Here is a 20,997-nt window from a genome sequence, read left to right on the forward strand (position 1 = left end):
TGGGTTATTTAGGTAATTTCCCAAAGGCGGTGCACTAAAAAGCTGAACTGCGGTTGCTTAAAGCAAACAACCAAATATTTTTAAATAATCACTTTAAGGGCACCACCGGGTCAACAAGTTGCGCTTGTGACGTGACGCTTACTTAGTGTATTTTATTCTCCGAAGTGTTCCCTTTGGGGGTGAAAATTATTTTGCCCGACACTCTGGGTCTGATCCCCGACGTGGCTCCGGGCACGACGGATGCCCACGTAAAGCCCCGGGGCGGCACAGCTGAAAATCTGAAATGTCTTTCGATTTATTCACCACAATAAATAATTTACCATTTGCCGGTTTTTTCGGAGGGGTGACAGTTGTTCGTTTGGGGTTTTTTTTCCCCCCCGAAAATTAAGTTCAACTTCCGGCCCCGCCGTGCCCTCAGCGCCGCCCCCCTCAGCCCTTCCCGCCTCAGCGCCTCCCGCCTCAGCGCTTCCCGCCGGCTCCCGGGGGGAAATTACCGGGCGTGAGGAGCCGCTGGAACCCCCTCGCCAGGAGAGGAGGTGAGGAGAAGGAAGGAAGGGACGGAAGGAGGCGGGATGGATCAGCGGGGAGAGCCAGGGGGTGTGTTTCGGGCGGTCGCGATGGAGGCGGCGGGTTCGGTCGGGAGGACGGGGCGGGCTGGCGAGGCGGCACCGAGCCCCCTGCTCCGGGAGCCCGTGCGCTTTAGTGCTCCGCGTCGTTCTACTGCCTCTGGAAGCGGGGATGGTGACGCTTCACCGCGGGACAGGATGGGATGAGATGAGATCACGGTTGGTTTGTCTCGAACGAAGGTGCGGAGGGAGAAGAGCGGGGAGAGGAGCTGCGGCAGAAGCCCGGATTCAACTGGAGAAAGTTTACTTCTGACCAGAACGCTCCAGTGAGTAAAACCTCCTTCAGCGATTACTTACAGTATGTTAAGCATGTTCAGCCTCGATAAACTTTTAGGGCAGGACGGGGCCAGCTGGGGTGGAGATGCCTGAGGTGGTACACGAGGATAGATAGATAAGTAGATAGATAACAGGGTCTGTGGGTGCTGCTGGAGCAACTGGTGGCTGGTCTTGCGTAATAAATGTAGCCATTTGTAAAATTCATCATTAACACGTGAGTAAAGCCAGTGTTATGCATTGATCTGTGTACACATCAGATTTCTCAAAACGTATCTTTCCGTTCCCGTGTTTTGCCTACTCCTGGTGCGTTTCAGAAACCAAGTAACAAAGATAATAGCTGAAGCAGAACGTGCTTTTAAGTTGGTATCAAATTCAGCCCAAGTCTCGAGGCAGAAAACTGTCTCTAAGCTGATGTAAGAACTAAGGAAAATCAAAGGACTTCGTGGTTTTCCCCTTTCACCAGAAATGACCTCATATAATATCCCCTTATTGGTGCAAAACAGGAAAGGGCAGAATTAGACACAGACACGGTCCCTGCTGCTCACAGAGCTGCTTCCAGCATACCGGAGCTGAGGAGTCTACCAGGAGGAAGGATGGATGCTGGTGCCACCACAGCTTGTCTCACAGGTGGCAAAGGAATAACCTGCCATCAGGGTGTCTCTCTCTGTATTCCTGCCAAAAGCATAGATGACGTTTCCTAGTTCGTTTTAACGTGAGCTCTGCTTGAAATTTTCTGTTCCTCTCATCATCTGCACTGCCGTAGTCTACTTCAGTAAGCAAGCTGAGCTACTCTGAGTGTCAGAACTGCTGCTGCTTTTGTGTTAAAGGTGGGAGAAGGAAGTGGTTTCGAGCTTTCACACAGAAAACGATGCACTGACACACCGCCGTTCACTGTGCTTGGTGTTTATGTACAGCGGCGTAAATGAGCCTTCAAAAACGCAGGTCAGCTCCATCATCACAAAACACAAGTCATCATTTAATTGCAGTGGTGAATCACCTACTCATAAAACCCCCCAGATTAAATTGTAAGCACTGAGAGAGCTCAAGACCTGCGTTAAGACACATTGGGAACTCACTGCAATCCAGCAGGAGAAACGTGGCAAACATCTGCCCTGTACGAAACCAGTTAAATGGCCGCTCACATGTTTCGCTGGTGAGTAACTGGGAACTCATTCTCTTGTTCCTACTTAAAGTGCCAAGACTTTTCTTTCTTTAGACTCCGTTTCAGTGCAGGAAGACACTGGCCTTGCATTTGTGGGGGAACAGATCACAGTGTTCCCTTAGGTGCCTCAGATTTTATTAGGATGCGCTGCAGTCGCTCAGACCTTGAAACAGAATTTAATTCATAGTCAGGCATCTCTGTGCTGCATGCGAGATGCTTAAAAGAACACACACAAAACCAACCAAAGCCAAGAAAAGTTACTTATTTTTAGTTCTGCATCGGATAGCTGGGATTTGCCAACAGGCAATGGGGAAATGCCTTGAGCTGGTGACAATTCCTCATTTAGGTCTAGAGAATACTCCAGCTGTTGCATTCACTTTACACACTGTCAGAGCAGTCAGTGCTAAACACTGTTTTGTTTCATGCAAGAGGTAAATTCTGACCCGAGAGCCAAAGGAGTTGCTTTATACATATTTGAATTATTACTGCCTACAGACAGACTGGTTGTAAAAGTAATTTGATACCTTCTAGTCACAGGACTGCCATGGGAGCAGAGCACAGAGGCAGTACCTGCTGCTCCATTTCACTGCTCCATTTTAAGCCCATAAAGTAAATCTTACTCCTAAATGACATATTTCTTGCAAAGATAAATCTACCCGGGGGATCCTCACGAAGAGCTGGTTGGCAGCAGTGGTCAGTCACGGGTGCTTCTCAGAGCCCTGAAGTCTCCTTTCTTTGCTCCAGTGCTTTCATCACATTTACTTGTCAGCCAGTTTGCTATAAATTCTATCCAGTTGCTGCACAATAGCACACGAAGTGTTTTAATGCCACGCCGAACCCAATTTGCTTGGCCCCACGGCGATTTCATGCCGGTGATTTTTTTTCACCTCTCTCTTGTTCTCCGAGGGACTCTCTTCGATCATGAGCTCCTTTGAGGACGCCGAGACGGAAGAAACGGTGCCGTGCCTCCACATGACCTTCTACCACCCTTGCCAAGGGGAGAAGATGATGTTCCGCTGCCTGAACTTCTGCAAGCGAGAGCAGGTCAGGGCGGACGAGACGGCCAAGTTCGGCCGCGATTCCAGCGCCTGCCGCTACAGCCTGATGGACGCCCGCGTCTCCCGGGTCCAGTTTTCCCTGCAGTTCTACCGGAAGCTCCACAGCTCGGAGCGCTGCTTCGAGATCAAGAACTTGAGCAAGAGGACAAAGCTGACCGTGAACCAGACGGAACTGGGCTACCTGAACAAAATCGACCTGCCCTGGAGGTGCGTCATTTGTTTTGGGGACTACCAGATCTTGGCAGAGATCCAGGAAGGGGAGTCCGTGGATTATTTTGAGACTCACCTGCACTTGGCCGAAGCGCCGATCTTACAGGAGAGACCCCTGCCGTCCCTGCAGCCGGTACCCGAGAGTGGCATTTCTTCTTCCATTTTTCTCTGCCAAGACAAAAGCCCCACAGAGATGGATGAAAACGAGCCGTGCTAGCAGGGAGGAGGAGGAGGAGGAGGCTGGATCAGATTTTGGAGCCTGCACAGCTTCCAGCGTGGAAGGCTGTCACCTCAGTCCAGTGTTCCTGGTGGTTCTCACCCCTGCACATCAGCCCTTCTTACTCGGTGTTTTCAGCACGGGCATTCCAGAACGTACTTTGTTCCAGGCAAGAACAGATTCCTGGCACTGCCTTCACAGGGCCATAAGTGCTCTCTGATCACCACTTTGCCCGTGGGAGACAGGGGGCCACTCAAATCCAGGGCAGCAGGTTCCATTCCAGAGCTGTGACCACGTGCCTTGAAGGGATGTTTAACAGGCATTATTAACACAGAGCATGCACTACATGGTTTTGGTCCCAGCTAAGGAGGGACATTAATTCCTCACTGCATTTGTTGTGCTTCGCTTTTGACATGGAATTCCAAACAGTATTTGCAAGCCTAGGTTGTAACTTCCCGAATTTTGCAACCTAGAAACGCTTTGTCAGCAAAGTCCTTTTGAGTTTATGTTTTTATTAACTTCGCAGCAAGATTTTTTTCCTCTCTTGTTTTTTAAAATGGAATCAAATCTGTATTTTTTGCAAGTTAACTGCTTTTGCTTGTGATGTAAACAAACATGCAGTGTCAGTGATCACAGTACATAAAAACCCAGAGAAATTCCTTAATAAAAAGCATTTGGTTGCCTAGTAAGGATTTGATGTCTTTTACAACTACGATCTAAAAGGAATTTATGGGGAGTAAAATTATTTCCACGTAAGAAATTTTCACTGGCACTGTTCTGGGCTTTCCAAAAGTGCCATTGCACCAAGGTAAGAGTCACTAGTTTCCTACCTCTACTACCTCCCACCCCAAATATTTCTAATTATTTTTCATATTGTTTCAGTGAAGTTTTGCTTTGTCAGGGGCTCAGCTTTTCATTGGCACTTCCTCCCCCCTCCCCAAGTATTTTAGTTTGCTTGAAAGACACACTGGAAAGAATCAGATCATACATAGGAGTTACCCATCTTATCATCCCTAAATATTAGGATGCATTCCAGCATTAATCATTCCAAGAAAACCATAATTATAGCTGAGAGGAGGAACAGCTGAGATTAAAGCAACCAACCACAAGCGAGAAAAAGTTTATGGGAGAGGCAACGAAACTCAAACACAGGCTTATGTGGGATTTGCCTGTTCATCTCATCCTTGCCAAAAAATACCTTGTTCCCATCTTTTCCACTCTTGGAACTAGGCTGAGGTCATACTTAATTTTTACAGTCCTCCTTTTGTACTTCTTTGGGCTTAAAAGACAGGTTGCTCATAGCGTCATTAAGTGGTGTTAATCCAGTTTCTGTTCACTGGCTCTGTCACACAGGACATCAGCCCATGGCACTGATCATATTAATTGCTCACCATTTTTGGGCTGTTACCTAAACAAGAAGTGACAACCCCAACCTGAAATTCTCAAGGCAATATATAAACAGAAGCATCTACAAACAGCACTTAACCTGAGAAGAATCTTCTGTCTGGTCTGCACAGTTCAGAGCACTGAGCCTCAGCAGATTTGGAGCCAGAGCAGAGCATTCCTTAGGCACATCTCCAGGAACCAGGAGCACACCTTTGGCATGGAAACAACCCCCCAGCTATTTACTGGTTTCCAAGCAACAATCGACAAAGAACTGTATTTACTTGGGGTAAGAATTAACCATCTAAAACATGCATTAAAAAATGAACCCTATCACTATGTTGATGTGACCAGCAGAAGTTATTTTAAAACAAGGAATGTTATTTTACCTTTGAAGTATGAGGGTACAGCTGCTCATTTCCAACAGGAGAAGGGCTCCACGCTCCAAAATTCCCCAGGTTCTCAGTTACTGCCACTTGGTTGGAGCTTCCCTTCCAACACAGTGGGTCTCCAGAAGGGATGCTGTGGGATTCAGGAGTTAAGGACACAGCCAATCGTTTCTTAAAACCTTCCTTAGTGAGCTGATGCACAGGTAATTTTGGTTAATGTTTTAACAATTTGCCTTCACATGGTGCTTTTTTTTCTTTTTTTTTTTTTTTTTTTTGGCAGCCCAAAAAACCCAGCCACAGACAGCACACTGCCAAGCATTAAGACTGAGTGAAAATTTTAATGACTTTTAAATTTGTACAGATGTGCATTCTACAGTGAGCTGTTCATAGAATCCCTCCATTTCTTAAATATCCGCAAACACCGAGCGTCATTTCCAAAGTCGCTCAGCACCAAAGGTGCACTGAGCTCTGAAAATGTTATTAACCCTGGCTGCAGAACATGCCCATCACAGAAAAAGCTGCTTTCTTTTTCCTAGGTCACTGTCCATCCTAAGAGCAGGACTGTCAGGAATTCCTCAGGGCATGGGCAGGGCCAGGCTCGTGGTCACTCGTGGCCAGGGAAAGGAGTGACCAGCGCAGGGGAGGCGACAGCTTCAGCAGGTTAGAAAAAAAATGTGTTATTTACACGTTAAATAAGTCGCCTTCGTTCCCAGCAGGAATATATTATACAAATAATAGTCCAGGAGAAGTCACACAGGCAGTAGCTTACGCCAAACCCAAAATATACAGTTGGTGTGTACAAACTTTTAAAGCTCGTTACAGGCATTGCGAACGTAAATAACAACATTAAAGGGTTTTCAGAGACGTGGCTACAAACTGAAATCGAGAGGTGCAATGTCACCAGCAGGATTTATCTGTTCTTTCATGTTGTTTGTATGTATTTTATCCAAGTGTGCGGTTCCCTATCCACACTGTAATGTCCCAAATATTCTGTGTGGTCTCAGATGATTTAAACCGGCGCCACAACTTTCACCAACAAATTCAGTTGTGATGATGATGATGGTGATGGTTTATTACTTCTCAAAGCGTGTTCCTTCTGCTCCACCACAGTGAAGTTACACCCCCATTGCCCTCTTTTTCTCCATGGAAAAACAAAACAGCTACACAAAATAACAGCAGAGTAGAATGGCTTTACTTTGCAACTTGAAACTTTGGGGAAAGCTTGAGATCTACAAGTCATCTTTTATTTTTTTTTTTTTTTAAAGTATAACTTGAAATATCAGGGGAGACCACACAGCACTTGACACCAGATGTGCAGTCACTGAAACCTCCTTGAATTTCAGCCCGTATTTGCAGGATTGACCATCCAGTTTAGAGGCACAGGAAAGGCAGAGCACTTAAACACACCATTAAAACATCAACCTTTTTCCTTTCTTTTTAAAATGCAGAGATAGAAATTCAGTCTTTAGGTCCTCGTTCTTCTCGTCCCTCCCCCAGTTTGCTCACAGAGTGTTGATTCCAATAATTGTTCCAGTCCAGTTGAACTATAAATTTTCCACAACTAAAGAATTTTAAGGACCCTGCAGCAACAGATGTTGATCTGCAGGGGAGGGGCAAGGAAATCAAGACTTTGGTCCTCCCAGTTCTCTACTAGATACTGGTTAAAATTTGCCAGTTTATTGACACATGAAGAGTTTATATTTTAATTTTATTTTCGTTTTTCTATCCAGCACACGCTTACTGAAGTCTGGCATATTATACAAGACAATATCTTACCTACCCTGATGATTTTCACCATGTTCATTGAGGTTAACCGTGCTTAGCATAAAATAATTAAAAAAAAAAAAAAAATTAATGGGAAAAGGACAACACAAGGCTAGGAAGACTTTTAAGCTTGACAGGGAAAAGTCTGCAAATTGCCACGTGTCAGATTTGTTTTGCAGCTCCTGCTGCGCCCTCTAAAACAGCTGAAGAGCAAGTCAAAAAGCACAGACTGGAAATGAAAAAATTCTTTTAAATTCTTTTTCTATATTCAAGTATTACATAAATTATATAAGACTTTCTGACATAAATATTAGGCCAACGATGAATTTTAAAAACAAAAAATCAGTATAAACACCGAGAGGAAAAAAAAGAAAAAGGCAAGTTAAAATATATAGATATGTCAAGCCACGAAGCTTCAATTAGTGCAGATAATTTTATATTAAATCCAGATACCCAGAAATATACACAACAGAACCATCCCAGTTTTCACAGAAGTCGAGAAGGTAGATGATAAAATTGCACTTAAATTCTGAACTCGTTCAGACAGCAAAGTCATTCCCGTTCCTTTGCTGATCCGCGTGGTAAGGAAAAGGGAAGCGGGTCACAAAAGAGCAACAGTGGCTTCGTACATTCTCTTTTCCCTTTCCAACATTTGGTCCCAGATGTGCCACTTGGTCACATTTGGACGCAGCAGAGGTGCAGGGTCACTATCTGTCCTGGTGGTCGGAATCCGAGAGCCTCACATCCGACGCCGACAGTTCCAGGACGGGATTGACGAAGCCGGCGTACTCGGAATTGCCGTTGTCGTCCATCTCGGCGCTGACGAAGTCGTTCTCCCACTCCAGGCCGTTGGAATCGTCGGAGGCCGAGGCTGGGTGGCTCCCTGTCTTCCTGCTGTTGAATTTCAGGGCTGCCCTGAGGATGTCTTCCTCCGTTTTGGAGCGTTCCCTCATCGGGATCATCCTGTTCATCCCTGGGATTTAAGGGCACGTTTGCGTGAAACACCAGATTTTGAGGGAATTACCTTTATGTTCCTGCTAGAAAAAACAACCCGGCTAAAATTTGGGATTCATTGGTCTGGGAAAGGTCTTCAGTTTGCCTGGGATTTATTTCAGATGTATGTGAATTTAACTTCACAGGAAATAAGGTAAAAATGTTGCTCTGAGTAGTGCCCAAATACATCCAAGATTCCATTAAAAAGCACCCTAAATCCTCCCCTTATTCACTGCAATCCTTGTACATTCCCAAATAAACTCCCCTTTTAAATCTGGAGTAACTAATTATTATTAAAAAGTTACATATTGCAACTGAAACCCACAACTTTTGGAGGGGGGCACAGGAAAAAAAAAAAAATCCAAGAGATAAATTTTTCCCTTCATCAGACTCCAATTACAGATTTTATGTTCATGTTCCAAGCAGCTAAATAATAGTATAATATACAGTGCTAAACATGTAATCTGCACAAAGATTGTCAGAAACAGTTTATTAAAGCAAAACAAAAACCCCCAAAAAATCAGCTATGCATTGGCTAAAAGAAATCCTGATTTTTGGTGAGCTTTTCAGGAGTCAAGGTCTCAAAATTTTGGATAAACTTGGAAATACGACAAGAGCTTTTGCAGATTTACTAAATAAAACAAAAAGTATCTGTAACACACAGCAGCAGCAAAGAGGACAGCTGGGATATTTGCTGGAACACAGATCTAAATTCCCAGGAAAAGTTACAGTAAAAGTAATTAGGGTTTTTCCCAAAATAGTTCAGCCAAGACTCCTGACCAACTTCCACATTTTAAAAGAATAAATTGTTCCTTCTGCTCCTGGCTCACCAGAGGGCAGCATTTCTCTGCCATTTGTTTGGTTGGGATACTAAAGGACCCAAATAAATTCATTTACTTACTGGGGCTACGTCCACATTTATCAAAATAAGGAATTCTCTCGGTAAAAATAACTCACAGTTTAACCACTCCAGACTGGGCCAGAAATTGCATTAAGTTTTAAATCCCCCTCCCCTTTGAAAAAACCCACAGATTTACAATCCACACAGTTTTAAACTGTCAGGGTTTGTAACTTATACATTCAGAATGAAACTGGAGTCATAAATACCTTCTTCATCTTCCCACTCTAAATCTAAGGAGGTGCTGTCGTCGTTCCCACTCACTGACTTGGTTTTGGTCACTAAGTCACAGCTGCTCTCCGTGTTGGGTGTCAGCACTGTGGCATCAGAGGAAAGCCCTACGTAAAACAAATAAAAAAGTTCTTTTTAATTCACAACCAGACTTGAATTCGGGGTTCAATATGCAAAAGCAAACCATTCAGTTAAGCTTTTTATTGTGCTTTGTGGCCCTTTAAAGCTCAGGAGCGTTGGAAAAGGCACTTCACATCAAAGCATAATCTGTAGATTTTTAACAGTCATCTTCACTAGGAGATTATCTAATTAGAACCAGAGAGGAATTTAATAAGATGTCAGCTGGACTTGTATGAAGACCTGTAAAAAAACCCCCAAAAATCAACCCTCTCCCCCCAGAAGAACGAACTACTGGCAATATTTCCTCAAGAATTGCCATCACTCCTCCCATTTCTTAGTGATCATTGTCCTGTCATCACAGTTTGTGGATAAAAGTTTATAAAATGGCTTTCCTCTAAACTGTTAGTGGAATTTTTAAATACAGGCAACCAAATTCCCTCTTGTGCTGCATTAGGAAAAAAACTAACCATTATTATGATGATTCTAACTGCTTTGCTAAGAGATGGTTTAAAAAAAAGCTATAAACACACATCTGCATCTTTAATAATACACAGGTTTGACAAGGAAAGTTCACCCTTTATCTTCTATCAGAGTTTTTAATACAGATCTGTGCATACCCAATTTATAAATAAAAAAATAAAAATAAATTATGGTTTTTTCCTAGAAAAAGAAATAGCACTCTGTCCTCCTCAGAGTACTTCAGGGCAGGCATAAGGAAAGGAAGACTTACTGCTGCTTCGAAAAGCTTCGTACTGGAATTTTGTGTTCCTTAAGAAAGGATCGAGATCCTCCTCTGCCACAGAGCTGGAAGAACAATGCACAGTTCTTTAGCTTCCTGAACCTCTAAGGATGCCCTAAAATATGTCAATCCATGTGCCCCCCCAGCTCTGTGCTACAAAGCACATACACCTTGAGCTAAATTCTTTATAAAACGGTCTGGAAAACGCTCTTCTGTTCCTATTCATCACATCCTCTCCCAGTCTGTGCTGCTGCTCAACTTTTAGTAGTATTTTCAGCTAAAAATGAATTAACTTTCGTCCCAAAACCTCCTCCCCTCTCTTCATCACTGTAGGTAAAATCTCCTTAATTTTCAATTCATTTTTTAACTAATTAATCCAAATCCTGCTCCTCCAGTCCTTTGTTTTTAAAATCTGGCTAGTTCCTACTCACACCATAAAACCTCAGTTTTCCCAGCTCCTTTTCTAACTGCACTTCCCTAACTGAAAACCCTTTCTATCCTCCTTCTCCTCCATGCAAAAACAGGTGTTGGATTTTAACATTTTTTTTTTCTGAACTCGAGCACCATTCCACAGGAAATTTTTCTGAGGATTTTTTTTTTAATGTTGGTTGGTTGGTTTTTTTCCCCCCCAACACCGAAAACAGAAGGTGGCAGTGAAGAGAATTAAATTAATAATATTAATGAAGAAACAGGCAGACTGTATAAACCATTCAATTAGAGTATCTCTACTGGGTATTTCAAGCAGGGTTCTGAATAATAAAAGATTTTTATATTAGCTGAGACTTCACATATAAACACCTTTTTAATACAAAGTGCTAGATTTTGTGGGCACGTATGTATTAGTAGCTGGGACCAGGTTCAGTTTTTAACAACTCCAGTGAAAACCAGAATGGATGCAAACTCCCCTCTTAACTTTGCAGATGAAGGGCAGGAGTAGAAACGCTCAAGGTTCTCAATTATCATGAATAAAAGGTGATCTCTTACCTCTGAAACTCTCCATTATTTACAGCATGTGCTCTCTGAGTTATCCTTTGCTGCCTACGTTGCTATCAAGAGAAGTACATTGTTGAAAAAGCTGAATGCAATCACTCAAGAGTTACATACTCAAAACAGAGCTCTCAAGAAACCTATTTTAAATGCATCCCAAAAAAACCCAAACCCCAAGCATAAGTATTTAGAACCCCCTCAGTCATGACAGCACCTGTCTTTTTTTTATCTCTTGTCTTCTCTTCTTAAGCCACAGGTATTTTCAGCTCACAGCTGACACCTGGGTGATGTCTGATAGTCACTCTACCTCTATTCAAGAGAAATATTCCCTACAAATCCTTTTATCCCATCTCCTCAGCCCTAAGTGCCTCATCCATATTAATAACAGCTTTGCTGCCTTGCTGGGCCAAAAGGATTAATAACTCGACACTCTTAAAGCTTTCATGGCATGCACTGGGCAAAACCAGAATGAAAAATGCAACATAAGCCATCAGGGCCTTTATTTTTTAAGTTACTAGAGGAACAACAGACATGGAAGTAGGGTTCTGTTTAAGTTTTGGGGGGGGGGGGGGGGTTAAACAACTGAAGTTGTCTCAAGTTTCTTTTTCCTGCCTTGAAAAAACGGGAGGATAAAAAGCAGGCACAGAAACTGTCAGACTCACGGTAAATCACTTAAGAAACAGTAATTGTTCAGTGATTAGGACAAAGATTGTGATAAAACTGAATGTGCTAGTTTTAGAGACAAGTCTGATGTATCCAGTGACTGAAAAATCTATTCTCAGCCTTAATGGATCTGTCCCTGCCAAAGAAAAGCAGGGGTAAAGAAACCAGAATTTTCAATGTCAGCTTCATCTAAGACTTGCTCTCTGCTGGGTAATTAGTGTGGTGAGATAACTGCACTGGATATGGTATTTTTTTCAATCCCAAGATGATGGTAGCTTTGGGTTTTAGCACACTTTCCATCTTGGATATTTAAATAATAATAACAATTGCAGATTGAAACCAGTATGGAAACGGTAAGCATAAAAGTAGAAATATCACATTATGGTGGTTTTTTAGGTGAGAAGACACGGAGAGAGAGACAGAAATTTGGCACCAGCACAGCCAACAAGTCTGTCAAAATCAATTACTGACACATGCAACAATTTTCTTATAGGATTTATATACCCACATAACATCCAATTTAAATTATCTCCCCATTTTGCCAGGTCACGTGCCAACATCCAGCACTGCCAGTTCCAGGACACACATATATTAACATTCCCTGCTGCTGCAAACCCTGACATTTAGTAGGGCACCATCAGCAAGCCAAATGAGTTTTAAAGGAGGCCAGACTTCCAAGGAAGAAGCCACTTTCCCATTTGTGCCCACAAACAGCAGAGGGATGAGTGATGCATTCAAAAATAGCTGCTGGTTTATCTCGAAGGGCTAAGTGCTTGATGGGTATCTATACAAAAATGCTTCCTTAGAAATCCACATAATCCTGATGGCTTTTGAGGGGTTTGTTTGTTCAGGAGATAAGTGGTACTAATTTTACATGAAGAGGAAATTAAAATCTCTATAATCCCTCCTATCTGAGGTCCTGACTAAAAGAAGCGTATCTTAAAAATAGTGAAAGACAAGAAAAATAGCACTTCTTGCACAGAACTTCTACAAAAACCAGTTAATGCCATTAAAAAAAAATAAATATCTACTTTTGCTGGCTTTATATAGACCAAAAGTGTTATCAAAAAAAAAAAAAAAAGGCAGGCAAAAAGGTCAGAAAGAAAGAATTAACCCTCCCACACCAAATGGCAAGAGGAGAGACAGAGAAATGTGAAATGAGAGCCATACTTAGTGACATAAATATTAGATGAAAACTCTAAAGCAGGGTCAACACAAACCACAGAGATAAGGGACAATTAAGTGCACAAATACATAAAGTACATTTTACAAGTCTAAATGATACAACACGTGCTTAACTTCAGGGAGTTTTTTAACCAGAAAACCACTAAAGATCGTTTTACATTTAAGATCAGTGACTTCTACATATTATGTAAGGAGTGTGTGAAGATAATTATAGATTAAAACTGTAACCCATTCCAAATCTATACTCGGCGACAGAAGCTGTTTCAAACAATTCTGGTGATTTTCAGCTGCTGTACTTTCAAATCTTGCATTTCTTTCTCTACAGGCCAAAGCCATTTCCTCATTAGTTTTCCTGAGATGGGGAAGGATATCAGGGAATACTGCATACATGGGAAGAGAACAGAGGCTCTGATATATATATTGGGGTCTTTTTTTCCCCCTCACCTCCAAGAGCTTTTTCTGCTTTGCTGCCCTGGCTGCTTCACGTTGTGCAGCATATAAAGCCTCCTCTTCTAGTCTTAACTTCTCCTCTTGTAAGGCTAACTGTATATGAACAAAACAGTAATGGTTAACAAAAGCAGAACCTATCTATCTTCCTAGCAATAAAGCCATAAGTGCAATAAAACAAAAAAGAAAAGCAGCTAGAAAGTAAAAAATAAAATAAAATCGACTACAGCTAAAACATTAAGTGAGTTTAACAGCTTCCCCCCCACAGACCAAACATCCCAAGAAATTTAGGTAACTGCTGAATAAACATCATTACTAGTGAATTGCTCTAAGTGCTTGTTGCATTTTATTATGAAGTGCACACTGAAAGATTTAAATCTTTTCACTTCCATAATTCACTGGCATTTGATTAAAAATCATTCGAGTCCTACATTATATCCCACATCATATCCCATTAATTGCTGCAGCAGTAAAATAAAACAAAAAATTATGTGTTTGTTTTTTTTTTCTTAAGAAAAGTTGTGGAAAAAACTTGAGCCCAAGAAAAGTTGAATCAAGAGTATTCCCCATTAAAAAAAAAAAAAAGGTTAAATTTAACAGATCCTGGCCAGAGACCTGGCCCTTTCATTCCATTTTTCAGCTAAGAGGGTATTAAAAAGAAGCCACCTGTGTTTATGGGCCCTAAAAAACTACCGACTGCTGAACAAAATCCAGTTGTTTCATGGACTCTCCTGGCGTTCAGGGTTGATTTTAACTTTTTTTTAAAAGGAAACCCATCCCTACTGGACTAGGCATTGTAACCACTCACCTCTGACTGAAGCTTCAGATCAACAACTCTCTGCTTTTCAGCAATGGAGTCGTAGTGTCTCTCTTTCAAGTCAGCAATTTCTTCCTCAGTCAGAGGCCTGAAAGCAGGGGAGAAACACAGAAAGGCTCCATCTATAATTCAGGCACGACAAGCCTAATTTGCTCTTTAACATATCCCTGTGGTCATGCACTGACAAGCCTAATTTGCTCTTTAACATATCCCAGTGGTCATTCCTGACTGGCCCTTCAATGCACATCCAACAAGCTGTTCCCTCCTGAGAACAGAGTTGCAGAGTTCCAGTTTACTCAGGACAGTGCTGTCTCTCCTTATTATTACAATATATATATTATTTATATCTTTATGGGAAGCATGTTTTCAAAACCTTTGCTAAGAGAACTACTGGAACAGAACAATTACTATCACTGCAGTATAAATCTCACTTTTTTTCTTACTTGTTTCCATCCCTTGTTTGTCCCTTACTTCATTTTGTTTATCACAGAGGGGAAGCAGAGGGAAGGGGAGGGAGGTCCTGAACCCCCAAGTCTTACCTGTGACTGCTTCCTGGGCTTTCTCCCTGTTAAAATTAAAAGAAAAAAACCAATGTGAAATCACAGTTTCTCCCATATATTGACTCTACAATTAGGGGGGGAAAAAATGCAGTTTTAATTTGGAATTAAAAATAATCTTGCTATGCAATCAACTGAAGTGGCTGACTAAGTGAAACAAGTAAGTACATCCAACTGAAAATAAATATTCTGGTGGTGTATTTCAGGAACCAAACTATTAGTCCTCGTGTTTTTAAATACACTGAAAATGTGATGTGTGCCCTGCCCACCAACAGACTGTGTTAAATTTTTAGGAGTGAAGTTTTAAGGTCAAGTTCAGCCAGTTTACCCATAATTGTAAAGACAGAGCATTCCCAAAAATTTCCTTAGTCAAGCCACCCAGGTCCATTTATGCTCTCAGGCAGAAAGCATTTGCTGAGTTTTACACAAGAGTTATTATACCAGGAGCAAATTCTGCTTTAAGTCTTCCCAAACACACTTACCCCCCCCTTCTTTTTGCCTTCCCAAAGTCCATAGCACTCTCTTCCTGAAAGAGTTACTTCCCATATTTCCCCCCCCCAAAATCTCTTCACTTAAATCTCCATCCAAACTGTTAAATACTCATTCCCAGAGCAAGGAAAACTCGAAGGATAAAACCCCCTGTGATATAAGTCAAGAACACAGTGGGAGGAAGATTCACATCTTGGAACCACTTTTCAGGATTATCTGAGGTTTCCCAGGATTCTCCAGGTACCCACCTCATCACTTTCCACGAGGTTCTCAAACTGCAGACAAAAAGAAAGGAAATTATCTTTACAATTCAATATAACAAGTCACTACAGACATACAGCAAATATGATTACACATTTCCTTTGTCTTTTTAAAACATAAAATAAATTTAAAACACTCCAATGATGAGTGGGACTGTAACATTAAAGTCTCTAATTTTAGGGGCATTATTACTTTCAGAGTAGGACCTGCCTTCTTACCAGTGTTTGTTTTCTTAAATATTGCATTCTCCCAAAAGGAGAGGAGTCCAAATTAAAAACCAAAGCACTCTATGCTGCACAAACCTGCCCAGCAGAAGCTCAGCTATCACGTTAAAAAATAAGCAAGTAGAAATTATCTGTACTGTTCTTAGTGCAGTCATCTTAAATTTAGTCAGGTCAGTACCTACAGCAAGACTCCTTATTGACCTAAAATCCCGTGAGGAGAACAAAACCTTCTTTTCCCCATCCTATTTCTGCAGCAGGAACAGCCTCTCACAACTGGAAGTTGTCCACCAAAACAGGAATCCTCCACCACGTACATCTGCCCCCTTTCTTGAAAGCCAAAGCATTAATTTCAGTAATTAATGTTATCCCCACTAATGGGGGCAATCTGAACGGCCCAGGACTTCCAGACCATGCAGAACAGTCAGAGAAAATAAACCAGGTTATTATTCCAAGAATCTCAGCTTATTGCAAATTAACCTCACACTCCCCTGGGCAAAAAGGGGGGAAATTTGGAGGCCGAGAAAGGACCCCCCGTACGAACAAACTGTAAGGGAACCCCATCAGGTTCTTTCTGTACAATCTGATTCATGATCCTGCAATCAAGAACTAAATATTCTGCACTTGAGACAAGCAGAAAAATCACTCCCAACGCAGCAGAGGTGACAGATGCAACAGGCAGACTGTGGAACGCTCTGGTGAGGAGTCTCAGATCATAACAGATACTTCCCTTCTTTCCAAATAATAGATGCAAGAGAGATGATGTATTCACGTTCTGAGGTGCTGTAAGGACCACTATACGTCACCCAGTGCAGCATCAATTTAGTCTGGAGTAAGCCAGAATGTTTCAGTGTTCATAAACTGCAAAAAAGTGTTAAAGGGCATTGCTGGGATTCAGCTTTTCCCACTTTTTCTTGCATCACTATAAACAGTAAGCACTCACCTCTATAGTGAAGTGTTCTCCTGTTGAACATGTTCTGAAATACTTGGATCTGGAAAAAGAAGTTGGCAGTTACACTACAGAAGAGTCTTCAATACACAGCAGAAGGAAAATGAGCCCGAGAGTTTAAAATAGCTTTTAAAATACGCTAAGTAAGTATAAAATAACCACAAAATCTTCACGTGTTCAACAAATTGACTCGTTAACCTGAGCTCGGCGTCGCTACCACAGTGGAAAGAAGCAAAAGCATGTAAACATTTTCTGTAGAGCTGGAGAAAAAAACTAAAACCCTCATGAGATGAAATCATTTATCAGGATGCTGGACTTGACATTTACAGACTGTCAGCGTGTTCTGCAATCCCTTTAATACATTTTTTTCCCCTCGAAAAACATGATTCCGGGCAATTTCTGAAAATGCTGTTGCTCGACATGGCACTTAACTCTTTCCAGGCACCCTGTGCAACATCAGCGTTCAACAACACACCTCGGCACAGCTACGAGGTTGCACCTCAGAAAAACATCTACAAAGAGGTTAAGAAAAAACTTTTCAACTACCAAAAAAAAAAAAAATACTCACTGTCTAATTTTACACAGGGAATCATCTCCTCCTTGATTCTTTAATCAGAATTCTTCCTGTTTTAATTCTTTTACCCAACCCAGTATCAAGTTACCTGTGAATACATTTTCACCCAGCCAGAGAGGTTTGGCCAGCATCCAGAAGAACACTCAAAAGTAAACACACTTCAGTCCAACATCCATCTCATCGAACTGTTTGGAAAACCAGGGTCTCCAGTTGCAAGTGCTGACTGGTACCAGGAATAAACCCAGGGCCCTCAGGGAGTTCTCCACTTGCACAAAAGATTGTTGAGTACTTGTAACCAACACCTGCTTCCACAATAACAAAATCAACACACCAGCCAAAGCCTGCATTATTTGAATCGTATCCTATTTCATCTCCATCTCATTTTTCCTTGGAAGTCAGTTTAGGGAACGTCTCCCCTGGCAACTTGTTGCACAACCCACTCCTTCCTTGTTGCACAACCTTTCCTGCCACTTAAGGAACCGTTTCCAGTGGATTCACTGCTCTGAAACCAGGGGGGAAAGGCCACTTGAATCCATGCACTACCTGGCAAGTGTAACTGGGACACGTGGCACGAACACTTTACAGCACCAGGCATTAGGTAAATTATTTCCAACCTCACAACCACACAAGCTTCAAAGACCTGAAGTTATCACAGAGACTAACTTTACAGCACTCCATACATACATATATATATATATATATATATATGTATTTTAAGCACAGTTCCAAGCAAGGCAACTTATAATCTTGCAGGTCATCAAAACACTTGTTAAAAACTCTATACTTAATTATTTAATTGGGAGTTTATTTCTTGCAGGCGAATCTTGGAACATCTAAAAATAATGAAACTGGGGAGGGGGGGGGAGGGCTCTGAGTGATTAAAATAATCCTGAAGTTGATAAGCTGCATTATTATATTATGCTGTTCCAGAAGTAGCCAAATGTGCATAATTTTGTAGCAATGTAATTTGCAGACTTGGGGTATTGGCCTGTGAGTGGAGACTGTGCAAAAAGCACATGGGGAGGAAGAACCTTTCAAGCATTATTTTGTTTTTTTTTCAGAACACAAGAAAGTGCTGCCTGCTGTCAAGGCATTTCAGATGTTCTCCTACCCTCTGCTAGGGTACTAAAAATACAAGCAGGTATCCTCTACACACACTGCCCTGGTTTTTCACCCAATTCTCTGAGAGGCAGCTTGTCCTGAAGCCCTTTTAGGAGAAGCTGAGACATGCCTGCCAGAGCCCATGTGAAATAAGAGGCCACGGGTTTGCAGCATGTAAAATGCTCAGTGTGTCTGTCTAGAACTACTTCTATCCTAACACATCAAAAATAAGCAATATGTAGGTATCAAATACTGGTCGGTATATCGAAAAAAAAAAACAAACAAGTTTTTTTTTTTTTACAGGTAGGATTTCCTTCCCGTTTGCACACTTCTTTTCCATGACCTGGCCGCTGCAGAACGAAACTGGGGTTACACATTTACAAGAGATATGAAGAGACATGAGTTCATTCCAACCATTCTGCGAGAGATATGAGTTCATCCGAACCCTTCTGCTCCCGATTTACCCCGACAGCGCCTCAGCCTCTGACTCACAGAGCGGACGAGCTCCCATTGCAGAAAACCGGGTGTTTTTCCACCCCAAAAACGCGGCCGCCTGCACGGGTTTCGCCAGCTGACCTGAAAAACCTTCCTAAGCGTCTCCTGCCGGAAAAACAACACTGCTGGGATGGGTGAGGAGCCGGTTACCCTGGAAGTGCATTACCCCCGACCGCACAAACCGCACGGAGCCCAGCGGGCTCCCCGGCGCCTCCATCCACCTCCATCCCCCCGGGATGCCGCGGCTCCCTGCGGGAAGGGGCGAGGGGCTGCGGGGGCGATGCGATGCGAGCTCTGGGGGCGCCCCGCAGCCCCGTGACCCCCCCCCCTCCCCTCCTGCCCCTCGGGGGCCCCCGGGAAGGCGGGGCCGGGCGGTGCCGGCACCTCCCCGCCCCGGGGAGGGGAAAGGGGCAGCCGCGGTCCCCCCCGCTCACCCTCCGCCGCGCTGCAGCCGGCCCGCGTCCCTCCGGAAGAACAGCCCGCAGCACCACTGCGCCCAGCAGTTCCCCATCGCATCCTGCTGGGAACAGCTCCTCCTCCTCCTCCTCCTCCTCCTCCCTTCCCGCCGGGCTCAGGCCGCCCCGGCCATCGGGATGGGCGGCCGCGGACCCCCGGGAACAAAGGGCCGGCACAGCCTCATGGCTGCGCAGGGGCGGGCGATGCTGCTCGCCCCGACCGCCGGCACCGCCCCCCCCGGCTCCGGCATCGGCGTCGGCATCAGCCCGCCCCTCGCCGGGACCGCCCCGAACCCGGCTTTTCCCGGGCTCCTCGGAGGTGGGAGGGGCTCAAGCGTAGCCTGTGTTCGAAAAGGAGAGAGAAAAAAAAACATGTTACAGCGTTCCCATTATCAGTGTGAGAAAGCGTCGCCACGCTTTGGAGAAGGAGGAACTCGGTTCAAGGTCCCTGTTGTTATGAGAGGAGAAAAAGGGTTTCTCCCCCGTTAATCAAGCCGGGACTCGGTCAGTGCCACTGTGGTACCTCCAGATTGCCGAACATACCTGGACCACGGGCACCGTGAGGTTTAGCAAGGTGTCTCGTCCATTCTTCAGGCTCTCGGGCTTTAACTTATAGCACCACACTGACACATGGAATCACAGAATCCTGGGAGGGACCTTAAAGCTCATCCAGTTCCGGTTCCCTGACACCTTCCACTATCCCAGGCTGCTCCAAGCCCCATCCAACCTGGCCTTAAACACTGCCAGGGATGGGGCAGCCACAGCTTCTCTGGGCAAACCTGTGCCAGGGCCTCACCACCCTCACAGAGAAGAATTTTTTTTACTAATATCCAATTTAACACTGCTCTTTTTCTGTTTGAATCCATCCTCCTTTGTCCATGATAAGTTAATGGTGATGTTGTATACGTGTGGTTTGTTCCTTTCATGTAATGGATCCAAAAGTATCTCAGGGGTGGAGGAGTTAATTGGATTCCAAGTCAGCTCTCCATTAGCAGCATGGGACAGATGCCAGGACCCAGAGAAGGCACTTGCTACTGATGAGCAGGAGAAGGTAGGAGGAATATAATAAATCAATGCCACCTTAGCTCAGATATTTTTTCGCCCCCCTGGAAATGTGAGGTCAGCCTGGAAAGGTTCATTACAGTAATTGCACGCAGAGAGTGAGGATGAGGGTGAAGGAGAGGTGAAAACAACCAGGAATTAGTTGCAGAAGGTGACTCATATCTATGTGACTCAAGAGAAATGCAGTAAAGGTTCCAGTAAGTATCATTGGGATATAGGATGCCTCCATTTCCTGGGGAATTGGCATTTTTTTGGCAAAGCATATATTGTTTCTCTCCCAAAGAGGTATGTTGCAGTAGTTCCAGCCTGACAAGTGCCCATAAATTTCTTCAGAGAAATTGGACACCTCTTTTTCTACAGTACCCTCAGCTGTGAAATGGAGGCCACCAAACCGAGGAGAGAATATCGGGAATATCCACATGGAATGTCTTTGTTTCTGCAGCTTCTGGTTGTGTTTTCCTACACGTCTCCTGCCGTGCCACTCCTGTCCAGGGCAAGACAAGTCACTGTGAGCAGAAGACCATCACGTGCTGCTACATCCGTGGCTGGATGGAAAGAACAAGAGGAAGTTGGATTAAGAATATCTTGGATGAAGTCTCCATCAGTAAACGCACAGGGATGCTTCAGCTTTCCTCCCTCCTGAAGGGTTCGTGCCTGGTGCTAAGTTG

The 20,997-nt window shown here is 43.5% G+C and overlaps 2 protein-coding genes across 6 annotated transcripts; one reads left to right on the forward strand and one right to left on the reverse strand.

Annotated features, from left to right (window-relative positions):
* Positions 1-404: 404 nt before the first annotated feature.
* TIFA (TRAF interacting protein with forkhead associated domain) lies at positions 405-6,003 on the forward strand. 4 transcript variants are annotated; one of them, XM_032687070.1, is made up of 4 exons: positions 405-536; positions 807-892; positions 1,889-2,055; positions 2,971-4,321. In XM_032687070.1, the coding sequence occupies exon 4, from the start codon at positions 2,986-2,988 to the stop codon at positions 3,547-3,549; it is 564 nt and encodes a 187-aa protein (XP_032542961.1). In that variant the 5' UTR covers positions 405-536; positions 807-892; positions 1,889-2,055; positions 2,971-2,985; the 3' UTR covers positions 3,550-4,321. The 4 variants fall into 4 exon arrangements, 3 of the variants coding, with proteins under 3 accessions (XP_032542961.1, XP_032542962.1, XP_032542964.1); XM_032687071.1 differs by having other exon boundaries at positions 1,920-2,055; XR_004356952.1 differs by lacking the exons at positions 1,889-2,055; positions 2,971-4,321 and adding an exon at positions 5,858-6,003.
* AP1AR (adaptor related protein complex 1 associated regulatory protein) lies at positions 5,640-19,502 on the reverse strand. Of its 2 annotated transcripts, XM_032687066.1 has the most exons (10): positions 19,247-19,502; positions 16,637-16,685; positions 15,460-15,486; positions 14,705-14,730; positions 14,157-14,253; positions 13,346-13,444; positions 11,051-11,112; positions 10,058-10,131; positions 9,186-9,314; positions 5,640-8,058 (listed from the first exon to the last, which is right to left on the reverse strand). In XM_032687066.1, the coding sequence occupies exons 1-10, from the start codon at positions 19,321-19,323 to the stop codon at positions 7,793-7,795; spliced, it is 906 nt and encodes a 301-aa protein (XP_032542957.1). In that variant the 5' UTR covers positions 19,324-19,502; the 3' UTR covers positions 5,640-7,792. The 2 variants fall into 2 exon arrangements, with proteins under 2 accessions (XP_032542957.1, XP_032542958.1); XM_032687067.1 differs by lacking the exon at positions 13,346-13,444 and having other exon boundaries at positions 19,247-19,476.
* Between the last annotated feature and the right edge of the window lie 1,495 nt (positions 19,503-20,997).

The sequence above is a fragment of the Chiroxiphia lanceolata genome, chromosome 4, assembly GCF_009829145.1.
Source record: "Chiroxiphia lanceolata isolate bChiLan1 chromosome 4, bChiLan1.pri, whole genome shotgun sequence".
Classification (NCBI taxonomy): domain Eukaryota; kingdom Metazoa; phylum Chordata; class Aves; order Passeriformes; family Pipridae; genus Chiroxiphia; species Chiroxiphia lanceolata.